Source organism: Eumetopias jubatus, unplaced genomic scaffold, assembly GCF_037043125.1.
Source record: "Eumetopias jubatus isolate StellerSeaLion01/CBP00866 unplaced genomic scaffold, mEumJub1_p1.0 scaffold_14, whole genome shotgun sequence".
NCBI lineage: Eukaryota > Metazoa > Chordata > Mammalia > Carnivora > Otariidae > Eumetopias > Eumetopias jubatus.
The window spans coordinates 23777583-23795689 of record NW_028274820.1 but is presented as its reverse complement, the minus strand read 5'-3'; the positions used below and the strand labels follow the sequence as shown (position 1 = coordinate 23795689).

The 18107-nt window shown below is 36.1% G+C and overlaps 1 protein-coding gene across 3 annotated transcripts in view; it reads right to left on the bottom strand.

Moving 5' to 3' along the window:
- PTPN12 (protein tyrosine phosphatase non-receptor type 12) overlaps positions 1-18107 on the bottom strand; it is an 87680-nt gene that overhangs the window by 8840 nt on the left and 60733 nt on the right. For 2 of the 3 annotated variants that reach the window (XM_028120483.2, XM_088018341.1), the window contains exons 9-13: positions 17567-17633; positions 14851-14928; positions 14628-14726; positions 6988-7076; positions 1310-2283 (exon numbers count right to left, since the gene is read on the bottom strand). In XM_028120483.2, the coding sequence (XP_027976284.1) occupies positions 1310-2283; positions 6988-7076; positions 14628-14726; positions 14851-14928; positions 17567-17633 (1307 nt within the window). The remainder of the gene's footprint in view (positions 1-1309; positions 2284-6987; positions 7077-14627; positions 14727-14850; positions 14929-17566; positions 17634-18107) is intronic. The other variant, XM_028120491.2, reaches the window with a different exon arrangement.

Below are 18107 nucleotides of genomic sequence, written 5' to 3'. Positions count from 1 at the left end.
ACCATTATCTTCTGAAGATCCAGAAGAGGGGCACCTGGGTGGCTCAGTCGGTTAAGTGTCCAACTCTTGGCTTCAGCTCGGGTCATGATCTGGGGTCCTGAAATCGAGCCCCGCATGGGCTCTGTGCTCAGCACAGAGTCTGCCTGTCCCTCTCCCACTGCTCTTTCTCTGGAATAAACAAATAAAATCTTAAACATACACACACACACACACACACACACACACACACACACAGAATACAGAGAATCCTGTAAATTTAAGAAACTACCTTAGATTCTTACCTACTCTACCAGATACATTCTTTGGATTAAAAAACACAGTATGTGTGAGTTGGGGAAAATAAAGGCACCATAGTATGGGTGGTACTTATTAGGTCAGAAATAGAAAAAGAAAGTTATCTTTCAAGTTCACAGTACTTATTTTGCCTGTACTTTGTAAATACCAGCCTATATAAGTCATGACCAAAGTTCACTGACAAGTAAATGACCACTGATAATTAATCTACCCATAATAGCTTTTGTGTTTATTACATTTACTCTCAACTTTATGGCCTGTTTAAGAAGGCAGCCAGGATTATTTTAGTAGATCAAAGATGAGTTTCAACAACCAATAATACATCTTGGGAACCAAGTGCACATATTACCTTGAAAACCTAAGACAGTTTTAAAAAGAGAGTCATTAATTAAATAATAGTATCAATGACTTAGATAAGGAGGCTATATCACATTCACTACTGACTGAATTAAATTTCCCGTATTCTGCTGAGTAGTTGCTTCTTGGTTAATCTCAGAGTTGAAAGTAGCTTCATTTGCAAGTATTTTGTGAAGAGAATTTTTTTTTAAAGTATTTTGTAGTTAAACAAGCATAAAGATGAACTAGTGTATGTGATAAACATGGATGAAATTAAATGGCCAATCAAGCCGTTCCACATTATTTATGTCACTGTTACTTTAAGCAATTCTATCTTCCCTAAATGATTTCTAATTATTCAGTCAGCTAAATCTTTGACCCACATAAAATACTAAAAACTATAACACAGGAGAAAAAAAAACACAAAAATTTTCAGTTACAACAACTGAAATACTTGGGAAACACAAAACCTAGTAATGCAATTAACCAAATTAAGGTAACAATAAATAAAAGCTTACTTTTAAAAAAAGTATGTAAAATAATGAAACTTTGCTGCAGGCGCTAGAGGGAAATGTGGAATAAAACATAATGAATTAATATAAATAAGTTGCTTAAGTTGCTTAGAACAGTGACTGGCACACAGTAAAAATATTTAAGTGTTAGATAATGTTATTATTACCTTTTTCAGCACCTGAATGTATTGTTCCTGCTATATCATGTCTAGCAATGGACATTGGCAATACTTTCCTTGTAGAAATGCTTTCAGTACTAGTGGCAGCAGAAACTGTGGCACTTGCTGTTGAAATATTAGTTTTATTCGTGGTCACAGCACCATCAGAGTTTCGTTCATCTGAGTCCGAGTCATCAGAGTGAAGAGGATTAGTGAAACTGAGGGGTGCCCTGAATAGAGGGGAACTGTTATGCTGATCTGCAATATCATGGGTTTCAACTGGTGTTGTGGGGCTTGGTGTTAGACTCACAGTTTTCATTGCTTGACAGTGGATATCTGAGGGTTTGCCTTCAGATGAATCAGGCCTGGGTAGGGTATCTTCAGGTCCATGAAAAGACCACGTTACATGTCCTTTCTCATCAAGAGGCAAGCGGTCTGGCCTTGGAGGTGTGCCTGAATTCTTCTGTGACTCTTCTGGTGGAGTAAGTGGAACCTTATTTGACTGTGTTGCACTGCAGTCCACACAAGAATTCTGAGAAACATCATCAACTTTTAGATCCCCTGAACTCAATTCCTGTGACTTAGAGACTTTATCACTTATACAAGGTGGAGTCGATTTAATTTTAATGGCATGTCCCCTATTCAAAAGTGTGTTCCCATCAAAACTTTTTGGTCCCTCTTGGAGGGGGACCTTCTTAATCTCAAAACTTAAATTTCGCTCCAATTTTTTATCCACTTGTTCACCAGTTGATTCATTTTTCCCTGGAAGTTCTGATTTGTTATAGTTCCTGTTAAGGTCTGTTGAATGTTGTTCTGATGAAACCATGTGCAACACTGGCTTTGGATGGTATCTGTCATTGTCCTGCCACACAGTAGTGACTGTTGGAAAAGCTGAAGGGGGAGAGGGTGTCAAAATGGGTGGCACTGGGTGAGGTTCTGGTGGCTGAAGTATTTCTTCCTTGGCATCCCCTTCTACAAGGCAACTGAAAAACATTAAGAAAAGGGCATCATAAGAATGTTCATCCTTTTATGAATAAAAAATTATACAAACAAAATTTAATGTTTAATAAAGTAATACATGTACACTATTTACAAATACAAGAATTTTAGGGGCGCCTGGGTGGCTCAGTTGTTAAGCATCTGCCTTCGGCTCAGGTCATGATCCCAGGGTCCTGGGATCGAGCCCCACATCGGGCTCCCTGCTCAGCGGGAAGCCTGCTTCTCCCTCTCCCACTCCCCCTGCTTGTGTTCCCTCTCTCGCTTTCTCTCTCTCTGTCATAAATAAATAAAATCTTAAAAAAACTTTTTAAAAATACAAGAATTTTAATGAAAAACAGCAGTCTCTTCCCACAGCCCTTCAGCTATCCAGACACATGAACTTTCAACTTTCTTAAATAGCTGCTTCTAAGATTCATTTCCATTATTTCAAAATATTTCAAAATGCATAAACTGCTATTTCTTGATCTACTTCACACATTCTCCATTGTCTTCCTACTATGTATCTTTTCTATCTTCTCAATAATGTTCTGTTGTAACTTTTAACTAGCTCAATCTTATGACTATAGATATTATTCTTACAGATGACACCATGATGTCCTATATTTTCTGATACAACTTCTTGTTTTTCTCTAAAATTGTCTTGGGTTTCAGATGGCTTAGTTCTCTATGTATCATCAATAATTCAGCCCTTCTTCGAACTTTCTTGCAGATTTGTACACCTCCTCTCAATTGACCAGTCAGGCACACTCGGTAATTATCAATACCACAGATGTTCCTCTCAGACCCTTGGGCCTCATGCTCCAGTGTAGACCACTGACTACCTAGGCCACCACAGAGCTGACGTTCTCTCCTCTGTCACCCTCCTGTTTTCCAGGTCCCATCTTACTTTTTCTAGTTACACTTCCTTGTTTTGGTGGCCATATCCTCAGTTGCTTCTTAAGAACTATATATAGGAGGCAGGGGTGCCTGGGTGGCTCAGGTCATGATCTCAGGGTCCTGGGATCAAGCCCCACATCGGGCTCCCCTCTCAACAGGGAGTCTGCTTCTCCCTCTCTCTCTGCCCGACCCTATCCCCACTCACTCACTCTCTCAAATAAATAAAATCTTTGGGGGAAAAAAGAATGGAGTATTAAAAATGACTGGAAGATATCTACATATCTGTAAGGGAGAGGGCTCGAGACTTGTGGCTTAGTTGTCATCTAACTGCATGGTGACTGAGTACAGCCCTTGCAAATCACTGGTAGGCCACAACCATGAATAAGTATACATTTCATTTCTTGGATTGGTTAGTTTTTCAAGAGGGAGATTCTGTCTCCCACCAGCAATCTGGGAGCAAGGGAGCTGGAGGATCTTACCATTTAGCATACAAATTCCTATTTTCAGTAAGGCACTATACAACCTCACCATCACTTGGACCTGATGTCCTTGAATCCAGAGACTCCCTGGTTCAACTACACCAGAGTAAATCCTTCCTGTGTGCCCAAATGTGGGAGAAGCAGTCATTTGCTCAATTTAATGTAAGGAATCTGGTGTCATGATCTCATTAATACTCTAAATACTCTATATATAGAGTACTTAGGTACTCTCCTTGTTTTTAGTCCCATCCTACACACCAGCCTCAAGGAGGACTTCCAATTTCTAGCTTTTCTTGGGGTTCTCTGGAAAATCATGTTGCTTCTTATTGGCTTCCCCCACCTACAGGAAAGCAAGTTTTAGCTTTCTCTGTTAAGTCCCTTTTCACTGGTCGATGTGCTTTCCACTTTCCACAATTTTGTTGACATATCTGATACCATCCCCTCTCCAATTTTGTTTTTTTAATCTTTATACATTTTTATATTCCTACACTGTAATTTTAGAAGTTTAGGGAGGGACCAGAGTTAAATGTGTTCAAGCAGCCTTATTTAACCAGTAATCTTTTTTCCTAAGATTTATTTATTAGAGAGAGCACATGCGCATGTGTACGTATGTGGGTGAGGAGGGCCAGAGGGAGGGAGAGCATCTCAAGCTGACTCCCTGCTGAGTTTGCAGTCTGACACAGGACTTGATCCCACAACCTGTGAGATCCTGACCGGAGCTGAAATCAAAAGTCAGACGCTCAACTGACTGAGCCACCCAAGCGCCCTTTAACCTATAATCTTCTAAGTGCTTTTGGAAGCAGTCTGTGCAGGATGTTGATATGTACACAATAAATATATTTTTAGTACTCACACTTAAAAGAATAGCTTTACTTAGGTGTAGCTGATATACAAAACCAATATATTTAATGTGTAAATTTGATGAGTTTGGACATGTGCATATACCCACAATACTATCACCACAATCAAGGTAATAAACATATATCCATCACCCCCAAAAGTTTCCTTGTGTCCTTTTGTGGGTTCTTGTGGCTACTCAAATGTGATTGGTAATTACACTAACAGATTTTTTTCCCTTATCCTTTCTTGATTTAAGGTTGGAACAAGGCTTAAAACACTTAAGTAGCACTTATTATAAGCCCCGCCACAAAAAAATATATACAACATATGGATTTTCCACTGTAGTGTCCAACACTCACATTTTTTACTAGATATTCCGATGTAAAAAAATTCCACTGAATAGATATAACTTGCAAAATTCTTACTGTAAATATTGGTTTTAATCTAATCTATTTGAGGAAGGCATATTTTTCCCTTAAACAAAGCAAATTATTCAAGACCTACCACATAGTAGGCATTGTACCAGTACTTTCTTGCAGATTTGTACAAGAAGAGGACAGAACAATGAACACAACAGTTTGGAGAAATAGTGAAAAATAAGGCTAAAAAGATAGACTGAAGCTATACTCTGAGGCCCAGAATTTCACACAAAGATATTTGGACTTTATAAAAAATTTTACATTTATTTGACCAAGTCTTAAGATGAGTGACTATAATTTTTTTTTCCCAAATTGATGTTTTATTTAAAATCAGAAAATTACCTTTCTTACAATAATTTAGGCTAGATTCCATACGGGGTGGAAAGAGTATGGGAGTAAAGGAAATCACAACCAAAAAATTAGAACATAACACTTGAAAAACAAAAACCTTCACTACTCTGCTTTTTTCTAGGAAGGTAATACCATATAATGAAAAAAGCATTATTGGACTGGAAGATAAGAGATTTGTGTTCTCAGCTGAACTCTGCTAGCCTATGCAGATCAATTTCCTTTGGAAAGCAGCTATATTAATATCCCTGTGATCAAGATTACTGTAAAAATTAATGAATTCATGACATCACTCATTGTTTTGACATATCACTATCTACAGAATGAATAGAGAATACAAAAAAGGAAGAAAACATATATAGTAGATGTTATATCAATGCTAGTGATTACTTTTTTTAAAAAAAAGATTTTATTTCTTTATTTGAGAGAGAGAGAACGTGCACGTGCACACACACCAGCAGAGGGGAGAGGCAGAGGGAGAAGGAGAAGCAGGCTCCTGATGCGAGGCTCGATCTCAGGAGCTGGGATCATGGCCTGAGCTGAAGTCAGACACTTAACCAATTGAACCACCCAGGTGCCCCAACGTCTAGCAAACTTTTAAGGGGAAAAAAAAAAAATCAGTGAATCCTATATAAAAGAAGTCCTACTACTTTGAGAGAAGGCCAATCCATTTGGGCAGCTCTTTGCTCAAGACAAGACCCTGTACAAGCCATTCTAATAGTTTATTATTACAGATGTTCTACTGTGCCTCCTTTTAAAAGTAATCCAATTAATTCCATTTTAATTCTACACTGTCATGGGAAAACTAACATGTAATGAAAATCTAATATGTGCCAAGTCCCATATTTAGCATTTTCACATAGTTTATTTCATTTCATCCTTAGGACAATACTTAAACAAAAAAACCAAAACCAACCCAGGATCAAATAAGTGACTTATTCACAACCTCAAAGGTAGTAAATGGGTGAAAAGGACTTGAAACTAAAGCTTTCTGATTCTATCTAAATTCTTTCTATACTACCATGTAACTGACCTAGCAGCTGCCCTAAAAGAAAAAAGAAATACAGGGCACCTGGGTGGCTCAGTTGGTTAAGCGACTGCCTTCGGCTCAGGTCATGATCCTGGAGTCCCTGGATCGAGTCCCGCATCAGGCTCCCTGCTCGGCAGGGAGTCTGCTTCTCCCTCTGACCCTCCCCCCTCTCGTGTGCTCTCTCTCTCTCATTCTCTCTCTCTCAAATAAATAAAATCTTAAAAAAAAAAAAGAAATACAAAGGGGTACAAGAATATATCTTGACTTTATTATAAATGAGATTGGTATTAAAGTAATAAAGTGCTAAGAGAAATAAAGTCATCCTTGCTAGTAATGTGATTAAATAATTTCTTCAATGTGCATACAGTTTTTGACAATATTACTTTTTTAGTCATTATGCAAAAATTGAAATCTTTAGAATATTTAAAAATTTAATTTTACTACATACCAAAATATGAGCTATTGTCAATTCACAGTTATGTTCACTGCTCTGGTACAGTGTACTACTGAGATTTTACCCAAAGTGAAACAAAATTTTTAGTGTACCAGTAACAAATCAGTTGCCATACACATGCTATACCTGAGACAAAAGAGTGATAAAAGTTATAAAAATAACTTGGAAATATTCAGAATTTGTTTTAATTAACAATGAGTAAAATAAAAATATCCTTTCAAAGAAAATGTGACATACAATACCTGCGAGTCCTTGGTGGTTTTGGAGGAGGAGAATCTTGTTTGTCAGGATCTATGGAGCTGACCATATTTTCAGTGTTAATTTCATTCTGCTGAGAAAAAAAAAAGGCTTCATTAAAGTTAGAAGAAAAATAATTTTCCTTTCTCATGTTTCACATAAACTGTTTCTAGGCTTTTCAGTTTTTAAAATAATTCCAATTTTCCCAAATAACAAAATGGGTTTTATATTCTCTATATTTTAGCTGAAAGGGCCAAAGAGATTAATATCAAAAAACAGTCTGGGGCGGCTGGGTGGCTCAGTCAAAAGAGCATGTGACTCTTGATCTCAGGGTCATGAGTTTGAGCCCCACGCTGGATGAAGAGATTACTAAAAAAATAAATAAACTTAAAACAAAAACAAACCCAGCCTATCTTCAGTTACTGAAAACTCGATTGTGTACCATGGCATTTCAACACATTTCAAATGCTACTGTAAAGGAACAGATTTCCAAGAAAATAAAGATCAAAGAAGATACAGCTTTTTTCGGCATCACTACCAGTAGAATCGTAACATGTACAGAGACGGGGAAAAAAGCCAACAAAATAAGGGTTGTATCTTTTATTTTTCCCAATTTTTGGGGGGTTCCTATTGCTATCTAGTACTTTTAAGCAGGTCCCAGATCTCATTTTAATCATTCTTTGCCCTACCCTTTATCACCACGGAGTGCTCTGCTCCATAAGCATATATGGCCCTTATATCACTCTCTAACCAAATAAACCGCGAAAAGGCAGAGCACGCGCATTCAGGGATATCCTTGTTCTTGCTGGTCTCAAGGACCAGTAATATTCATTAATGTGGATGTTCCAGAGTCAATACAGTTTTAAGAATCTTAGGTTGTGTTTAGGATTGTGAATAGAAGAGTTGTGAGATTATTATATAAAACATTGCCTTGAATTAGTTTCACCCTCAAGGAAGTACCTCTTAGGATACTACATCTCAGATTAATTTTAGAAAAAAGCTATCTTTACATACACTATGATTAAAGAACTCTGAAACTGTAGTTGCCTTTTTTTTTTACATCAAAAGACATTTCCACTGTGTCCATCATAGCACCTTCTTTGCCTTTCTTGCCAGTGACTTTTTTTTCTTTTACCAAGTATGCTCAACTAAGGAAAAGAGAGATCTCAACTTTTCCACAATTTTTAGTGCACCCTGTCTCCTGACACATAATCAGATGTTTTAGAAGAGTTTTATGCATCTTAACTATGTATCTCAGAACAACAATAACATCATGAGAATGGATGCTTTCATTCTTAATAAAAGCCACCTACCATAACAAAGGCATCTGTTGCAGGGGTATCTGCTAAGATAGGGTAGCCATGTAATTTATTGTCAAATCAGGGCTCTTTGAGAATGAAAGTGGGAGCACTAATTATTATTACACCTAGACAAATATAAATTGGTATTGCCTCAGGTAAATCAGGTCTTTTGGATGCCACACTTTTAGATCCTCAGACATCACCAGAATTTAGACACTCTGCATCATAAAGATACCTCTGACGTATTAATAATTTATTTGCTTACAAACACACTCCCATAACACCCGTTAATATTTTTCTATCAAAATCTGTACACATTCACATTAAGTAGGTTAAATAAAGATTAAGGGTGAACCATATGAAACTGCTTCTAACCTGTAAAACACATCAATTTTTTATAATACAATATGAATAGCCTCAAGTCATGTCAAGTCAGGTTTTGCTGCCAAATGAGTGTAATACCAAACCAACACTTTCACTCTCTATTTCCCCATCTTCTCTTCTCTCTCCCCTCCGCCCCACTTTAGGTTTTCAGAGCATTTTGGATTTTGGAATAGCAGGTAAGGCAATGTGGATAATTATGTGACATGCACTAAACAGTAAGCACTGGAGAGGATACAAAAATGTAAAGTACATAGTCCTTAACTCCAAGAAGTATAGTCTAGTAATATTACCAAACTAAAAAGTAAAGGGGTAATCATAAAATCATAAAGTAGTGAAACCAGAGATGTTATTTAAAGGTGAGAATATTAAGAATATAGCTGAAAAATATTAAGAAGTTGAGAATATTAAGGCAGCATTTAGAATGACATTAAGAGACAGGTAAGAGGGGCGCCAGGGTGACTCAGTGGGTGGGCTGTCCGCCTCCTGCTCAGGTCGCACCCCAGGGTGCGGGATGGAGCCCCGCATCGGGCTTCCTGCTCAGCGGGGAGTCTGCTTCTCCCTCAGGACCCTCCCCGCTGCTCACGCACACTCTCTCAAATAACTAAAAAAAATCTTTTTTTTTTTTTTAAAGATTTTATTTGTCAGAGAAAGAGAGAGCACAAGCAGGAAGAGCAACAGGCAGAGGGAGAAGCAAGCTCCCCGCTGAGCAGGGAGCCCAATGCGGGACTTGATCCCAGGACCTGGAGATCATGACCGCCTCAGCTGAAGGCAGGTGCTTAACCGACTGAGCCACCCACGCGTCCCTAAATAAAATCTTAAAAATAAAAAGAGAGAGATAGGTAAGATACTGTGAAAAAGAAAAGAAAAGATTATGGAAGGGAACAAAAGAAATGAAGAGCATTTTCAAACAAATATGACAAAGGAAAGAAGGTGTCATGAAGGCTTCCTCATTTTGGGTAATGACAGAATGGTGGAACCATTAAGAGAAAGGCCAAAAGAGGAAAAAGAACTTTGGGGGGAGGTAAGACTTTTGAACATGTTGAATTTCATCTGATGAAAGAAATGAATGTGGGAGTATAGAAATGCAACTCAGAGAACCATTGCCTACACAGCATGAACAAATCCTCCTGGCTACTGGACTTCAGAATAGGACAGTGTTCTTAGATTCCTTATTTTTGCCTACAATAATGTTTGCTCTACTCATATCTTTTGACATTATTAACTACAGCTTTTGTCCCATATTTGTCCTAATGTATATAGCTCTATTAAGGGGCTTTTACTACCAATTGAAACAATCACCAACTTTTGAAGGTGAATGAAAGTATTTTAGAAATTACATAATCCACTGAAATTAGGTTCTAGTATATTCTTTTGTTTCAAGAAAAGCTTGCTAAAATTATTTCTTTACCTTTTGACCACCTTCCATTTCACTGATTTTGTTTCTTAATATTTACCACATATCAGCCATATCACAGAGGCCACAAAAAAAGATCAGAACCTAATTATCAAATACTTAAGGATATATTATCAACTGCAGAACAATATAAATATTAAAACAAAGTGCTTTAAAAATAAAGGACATTGCATTTGAGGAAAAAATACTCAGAATTCAGTATCACATCTAAAATGTACAATAACAACAGAAGGACCATATTGTTGCTATTACTCCATCATCCTAGAACTGAAAATCCTGGTACTGATAACTGGTAGTGGTCTTTTATATAGAAGATAAAAAGGCATGCATGTACATCTTACAGATGTTTGCTTACTGAATGAAGTGTTTCTAAATCCCAAATCAATAGGCTACTAGATTCCAGAAAAAACTTTCTCTTTACATCTCCTACTCTGGAAAGTCATCTTGGTTGTAAATACCGCTGACAAATACCATTTATTATAGAGTCTTATATTGTTGATCAGCATTCCAACCAAAATTTCTATGAAAATAATTCTGGAACATACAGTTTAAGAGTTTTTTGTCTTTTTTTTTTTTTAACTTTACCTTTAAATTGTCAGAGAAGTAATAAAGAGATTTATAAATGTTTCTCACAGCACAGGTTCAGAAAGGCAAGTAATATATTTCAAATTATTTTACTCAACCATACAGCTCTAAGATGTTCTTCCCCAACTTTTTAGATTCCACATTTTTTTCTGATTGGGATTTATAGTCTCCAAGTACATATAAACCTGCTATAAAAACAGTCGCCTAGATTCAGAAATACCTAGAAAACAAGATTTCTTAAGAGGACACTATCAGGGGCGCCTGGATGGCTCACTCAGTTCAGCGTCTGCCTTCAGCTCAGGTCATGATCTCGGCTGGGGTCCTGGGATCGAGCCCACATTGGGTTCTCTGCTCAGAGAGGAGCCTGCTTCCCCCCTCTCTCTACCTGCCTCTCTGCCTACTTGTGATCTCTCTCTGTGTCAAATAAAATCTTAAAAAAAAAAAGAGGACACTATAAAAAAATTACCTAGAATAAGCTATCTGTTTCTTCTACCCGGTTGTCCTTCCACTTTTCAAATCTATTCATCCATTGAGTTATATAGTTATATAGTATCAGACACTACAGTATACAACCTTTGGCAAAATATTTATTCTTACCAAATACAGTTTTCTCAGGAAAAGGAAAACTGTTTTTCCTTTTACAGAATAGAAATATCCATCTTGCCCAAAAGGTAATCCAGTAATTACCATGTCAGCTTTGAAATGCAAGGATATAATCTAACATAAGTTCAGTTAGCAAACATTTAGTGGGTGTCTCCTATGTACCAGGCAATGAGATACAAAAGTAGGTTTGAAATAACCACTAATCTGCCATCAGGTGATATTTCATCTCATCCCATAACATACATATGATCTTTCTTCTATTCTTTAGCTATTTGTAAACCTCTGACCCATTAGACAGAAACAATCTATAACAAAATCATAATCCTAGTGTGAAGTTCAGACTAATAAAATGGAAGTTTAATTTATGGAATAAAACCTAAAAAAAAATCAGGTAATGAGAAAACAGAGATGAAAGAGCAATGCAGTATTTATCACATATCATTTTCTGGAGATTTCTTAAATATACTTAAAAGCTTTAAAGGTACAGCACTGAATACTGCATTAAAATTATTTTCAAGCAAAGGCAACAAAAGCAAAAATAAACAAATGGGACTACATCAAACTAAAAAATTTCCACACAGCAAAGGAAACTATCAACAAAATGAAAAGGCAATCTATGAAATAAGAGAACTGAATAGCAAAACACCCAACAACCTGATTAAAAATGGGCAGAGGACCTGAATAGACATTTCTTCAAAGAAGACATATAGATGGTCAACAGGAATATATGAAAATATGTTCAACATCACTAATCATTAGGGAAATGCAAATCAGAACCACAATGAGACCTGATTATCTGTTAGAATGGCTAGCATCCAAAGAGATAAGAAATAATAAGTGTTAGGATGTGGAGATAAGGAAACCCTCATGCACTATTTGTGGGAATGTAAATTGGTGCAGTCAATGTGGGGGTTCCTCAAAAATTTAAAAAACAAAAACAAAACAAAAAAAACTACTACCATATGATCCGGTAATCCCATTTCTGGGTATTTATCCAAAGGAAGTGAAAACACAAACTCAAAAAGATATATGCACCCTACCATGTTCACTGCAGCCTTATTTACAAAAGAGCCAAGACATGAAAGCAACCCAAAGGTCCATTTGTCGAAGAATGGATAAAGAAAACGGGACATATACACACAATGGAGTATCATTCAGCCATAAAAAAGAAGGAATTCTTGGCATTTGCAACAACATGGATGGACCTTGAGGGCACTATACTAAGTGAAAGAAGTCAAAGAAAGACAAATACCATATGATCTCACTTATATGTGGAATCTAAGAACAAACAAACAAAAAACTGAACTCAGATACAAAGAACAGACTGGTGCTTGCCAGAAGTGGGGGGTAGGAGGTGGGTGGAATGGGTAAAGGGGGGTCAAAGGATGCAAGCTTCCAGGTATAAAATTGAAAAATTATGGGATATAATGTGCAGCATGGTGACTATACTTAATAATACTGTACTGCATATTTCAAAGTTCATTAGAGTAAATCTTAAAAGTTCTCATCATAAGAAAATTTGTACTATGTGTGGTAATGGATGTTAACTAGACTTACTGTGATGATCATTTCACAATATATACAAATAACAACTGTGCTGTATACCTGAAACCAATGTTATATGTCAATTATATCTCAATAAAAAATGAAATAAGAATTTCCTATACATTTGAAAAATGTAATGGTTAGAATATTTTTCACTTGTATATACTAAGGAAATGGTAGTCTAAAATATCTACATTTCTGAAGTATAGAAACTTTAACTTTCAAATTAATCTTACATTTATAAAAACAACAAATGTTCTTCCACTAAAATTTAAAGAAAAAAAGCACAGCCTATTTAGCTTTCTGAAGCATTTACTGATTCTCAATTTAAATAACATTATACACAATGATATACAAAGCATTCTATTCTATATTATATAATATCTGGCTACATTCAGCACAGATTGTAACAGGTTTTAATTAAACTAAAGGGAAAAAGAGGGGCGCCTGGGTGGCTCAGTTGGTTGAGCAACTTGCCTTTGGCTCAGGTCATGATCCTGGAGTCCAGGGATCGAGTCCCGCATCGGGCTCCCTGCTCAGCGGGGAGTCTGCTTCTCCCTCTGACCCCCCCCCATGCTCTCTCTCTCGTTCTCTCTCAAATAAATAAATAAAATCTTTTAAAAAAATAAAGGGAAAAAAGAGATGGCAACATGTGCCTAGTTGCACAACGATTCCTATGTTAATACAAGAAATAAAAATGAGGTCACATATATTCTTAAAAATCTACAATTATCACTTGGCTAATAAAGGAAATACATAGCTCCTAAAACTCATGGATCAATATTAGATTATTTTAAGACACTGTGATCAGCATTTGGTAACACGTTTCTCATTTATAAAACCCAAGAAATTTCAAACAAATAGTCTAGGAAAATGCCAAAAACAATGTGAAGAAGAAAACGAAAACAAAGGTTATAAATTGCAACTCATTTCCTCATTTTACTTCAGTTATTGAGGCTAAGTTGATTTATCTGTGATGGCTATCTTAGGTTCAGGGATAAAAACGTAAAGAAATTTTATCAAAAAACAGCGCAATACCTTCAAGGACAAGATGATTACAGAAAGACAGCAAATAAAAGAACTAGTTAGGAAACAGAGGCAGACATGAGAACACTATAAGAATAAAGTATTTCTGTCAGGTCAAAAGTTTGAACATCCAATAAGATCTGTTAAGGCTAAAATGACATTGAACGAAACACATGCCAAAAAGGGACTTCATTGTAGCACTATAATTCTACTTAATTAAAAAGCCTGTACAAAATTAATTACAAAACTTTATATCATCATGACCAAGAACACAATTTAATTCATGTAGAATCAACTTAAAATTACTTAGGTGGGGGGTAGAAGAAAAGAGAGAACAATGCAGTTAATTTTTTTTAAAAGTAATTTATATTTGAAACAGTGAAGATTTTTGACATAAGATCTGTTTTCCTACCTATATTCTATATTGAATATTATTTAACTTGTACTGGAGTCATTAAATGTCCATGATAATAGAGAGATTCAAACAGGAAGAAGGAAAGGAGTTAACAAAATCAAGGTTAAATAAAAATAACAACTGTCATGGATATTCTCATGTTAGTTAAACACAGATAACCATTAAAAAGCTAAATATTACATCTTGGTAAAAAAAGTTTTTGGGGCACCCAGCTGGCTCAGTCAGTAGAGCATGGGACTCTTGATCTTGGGGTTAAGTTTGAGCCCCACGTTGGGTGTAGAGATTACTTAAAAAAAAAAAAAATCTAAAAAGAAAAAAAAGAAAGGAAAGGAAAGGAACGTTTTCTAAAATTAATAGGCCAAGAACACCTACCACTCCATCAGCAAGTTTCTGGGCTCCATGAATTTCATATAGCTGTAGCTGTTTTTCAAACAGTTGGGCGATAGCTCTATGAACAAGCTCATACTGCTCCTATTAGGGAGATGACATGATGAACAAGGGAAGAGACATTTGGAAAAAAAACAAACAAACAAACAAACAAACCAAGAAGATATTTTAAAAAATACAGTCTATAAAGTGAAACAAAAAACTATACCTTAGTTTGCACTGCAGAATGCCTTTGTGTTCTCATTTCTTGTATTAAATTAAATACATTAAATTCCTCTGGTATTTTCTAAAACAAAGAATTTAACACATCAACTCTTTTTCATGTGGACCTGTAACTTCTCAAACAGACCTTATATACATGCTGGATGACTGAAAACATTTACTGAGCACTACCTACCATCCATCAGACATTGTTGTTGGCATTGAAGATACAAAGTTAATCTGGACCCTCAGCAGTCAAGCTAGTGAGATAAGTAAACAAATATCCAGCCAAGGCCTAATTGCAGTGCAGTGGTAATAAAGATGCTGTGACTAACTCTGATTAGTGTGTGGAGTAAAAAGTGAAGGAAATATACATAAACACAGCAGATTAAATGTATGATCTTGTGGGGGAATTCAAAAGCTTGATACAGCCTAAAACTGAAAGAAGGAGAGGTATTTAAGGAGGAAAGAAGACAAGGCTACCTGGAATCAGACTGTAAACCTAATAAGAGTTTGAACTTATTCCACAGGCCACTGTTTCCTGGGCTGGCTACATAAGAACCAACTAAGAAAGTTGGTAAAAATACAGATCCCTCAGCTATGTCTCTGTGGAGACTGTGAAACATCCCTGACAATTCTTTGGTACATCTGGAATTAGAACTACTACAATAGGTAACACTGACATGAGCAGATCTGATACTCAGTCTGCTTTGCAGCAGGGAAGATCAGAGTCTGAAAGGGAGAAAACTGGCAGAAGTTTACTGAAGGAATCTAAAAAAAGAAAGATACAAGCAGATTTGAGGCACACTTCTGAGGCAGAACTATTAGAACTTGGTGATCAACAAGAATATTTTGGAGTGATAAAGAAGAAGGGTTAAAAAAGATTCCCAGGTTTACTGTTTGAGAGTCTTTATACACATCAAAAGATGTTCACAGGGTGCCGGGGTGGCTCAGTTGGTTAAGTGTCTGCCTTTGGCTCAGGTCATGATCCCAGGGTCCTGGGATCGAGTCCTGTATCAGGCTCCCTGCTCAGCAGAGTCTGCTTCTCCCTCTCCCTTTGACCCTCCCCACTGCTCATGCTCTCTCTCTCTTTCATGAATAAATAAAATCTTAAAAAAAAAAAAAAAGGTTTTTACATCAAGTCCTAAGCTAAAACATAAGATTATATATGTTAAGCCAAACACAATCAAATGAGGACTATGTTCAAAATACACAACTTGTGGAATGACCAGATGTTTATTCTGCTTATTGGCATTTATTTAAATGCCTCTTTCCATCCCAGTTTTAATCTTTGACTTTTTTTTTTAAAGATTTTATTTATTTATTTGAGAGAGAGAGAGAATGAGAGATAGAGAGCACGGAGAGGGATGAGGGTCAGAGGGAGAGGCAGACTCCCCGCCGAGCAGGGAGCCCGATGCGGGACTCGATCCGGGGACTCTAGGATCATGACCTGAGCCGAAGGCAGTCACTTAACCAACTGAGCCACCCAGGCGCCCCTAATCTTTGACTTTTATGTTAAAATGGGTTAGAATCCTAGTTAAATTTTGTTCACTTAAAAATTAACATTTGAGTATCAGGAGGATTACATTTTTGAGGAATACAAAAATAAAATTTAACCCCAAAGGGCTTTTGTGAAGAAAATTTAAAATTTAAATACTCCCTAGCAAAATTGAAAAATGTTAAGGCAGGGGGAAAAAAGAGAAAGAACAGAGGGAGGAAAGAAGGAAAAAAGAGAAACTAAGTATTTTATTAATCCTATTTGATACAAGATAAAGACACAGAAATACACCTTAAAGCTATAAAGAGGGGAACCCGGTTGGCTCAGTGAGTAGAGTTATGTGACTCTTGATCTCGGGGTTGTGATTTCAAGCCCCATGTTGGGCATAGTGTTTAAAAAAAATAATTTTTAAAAAAGCTATAAAGAATTAAAAACTTCTTCCTAATGCATGGAAAATGAATACTATAGAACCAGCAAGAGAAGCAAATCTACACACAATGAAACAACGTTTTTCAAATCTGTAACAAGGACTGTGTTTTATTTCCTTCTACATCCTCCATAGTATTGAACACAACATCTTTGAAATTGTAGTGGTAGTAACAACAGTAACACCAGTTTTAATGAAAACTAACACTGAACTGAGCACTTGATATAGGACACACATAGTTCTAAGGAACTTTACAAAGGTTAATTTATTTTTTATGAGTTATTAATATTATGATCCCCATTTTCAGTTGAAAAAATCGAGGTACAATGAAATTAAGTAATTTGATCAAAATCCCACAGACAGTAAATGACTGAATTTTAATCTGGGTAGTTTGGCTCCAGACTCAACATCCTTAACCACTATAAAATAATATTTCCATTTAGGCATAAATATTTATTGAATTGATTACACTTATACCTAGAATAAATATAAAAGGCAATGAAGATTCTGTATTTGGAAAAGTCAACCCAGATTTTATATTCTAAATGCGGGTATCAATTCACACAGAACATAGGGGTGGTAACATGTTTACCTTGCTGCCTTATGCATTATCTCAAGGTAATAAACGTCATTTATACCTTTTCCAGTTCCACTACCTTTTTCCTTACATACTAAAGCTATTTCTAAATAAGTAACATGTATAACGAAACACATGCTATAATTTACTGCAATTTACCATTAAGTTGGAAAATAATAATAGATCAATTGGATATAATGCTATATAAAAATTATTCTTACCCCAGCTTTTAGTAAATTCCACGTATAATCTATGGCACAAATGGCACCTGTTCTTCCACAGCCTGCACTATAAATATAAAATTTGAAAGAACAATATGATTTTTTTCATAAAAGAACTATAAAATACATGTGGAGGAACACAATTTTCAGAAGCAAAAAAAATCATTTAAGAAATCTGACAATATTCCACTATCTTAGTAAACAAATCATAAAGTGTATGCATGGCAAACATCTTTAACATTAGTATTTATCTTGTTTTTGTTTAATTTAGGGAACTTCCAAGATTCAGAGAATACCTAAGTGATTCACAAAATACCTAGCAGCTTTTACTTTGTAAGTCTAATTCTACCTCAGAAAATCTTGTCTTGCCAACATAATAACTTGCAGAGAAAAATGTAATTTATGTCCAATATGGCTCTGGTGCCTTAGAGTAGAGGAGGAAACAATACAACATTTCAATCTGCAAAAGGTATAGAAAAGATGAGGAGTACCACAAGCCCCAGAAATTGGTTTGAACACTAGCAGTGATTTCACCGGAAGA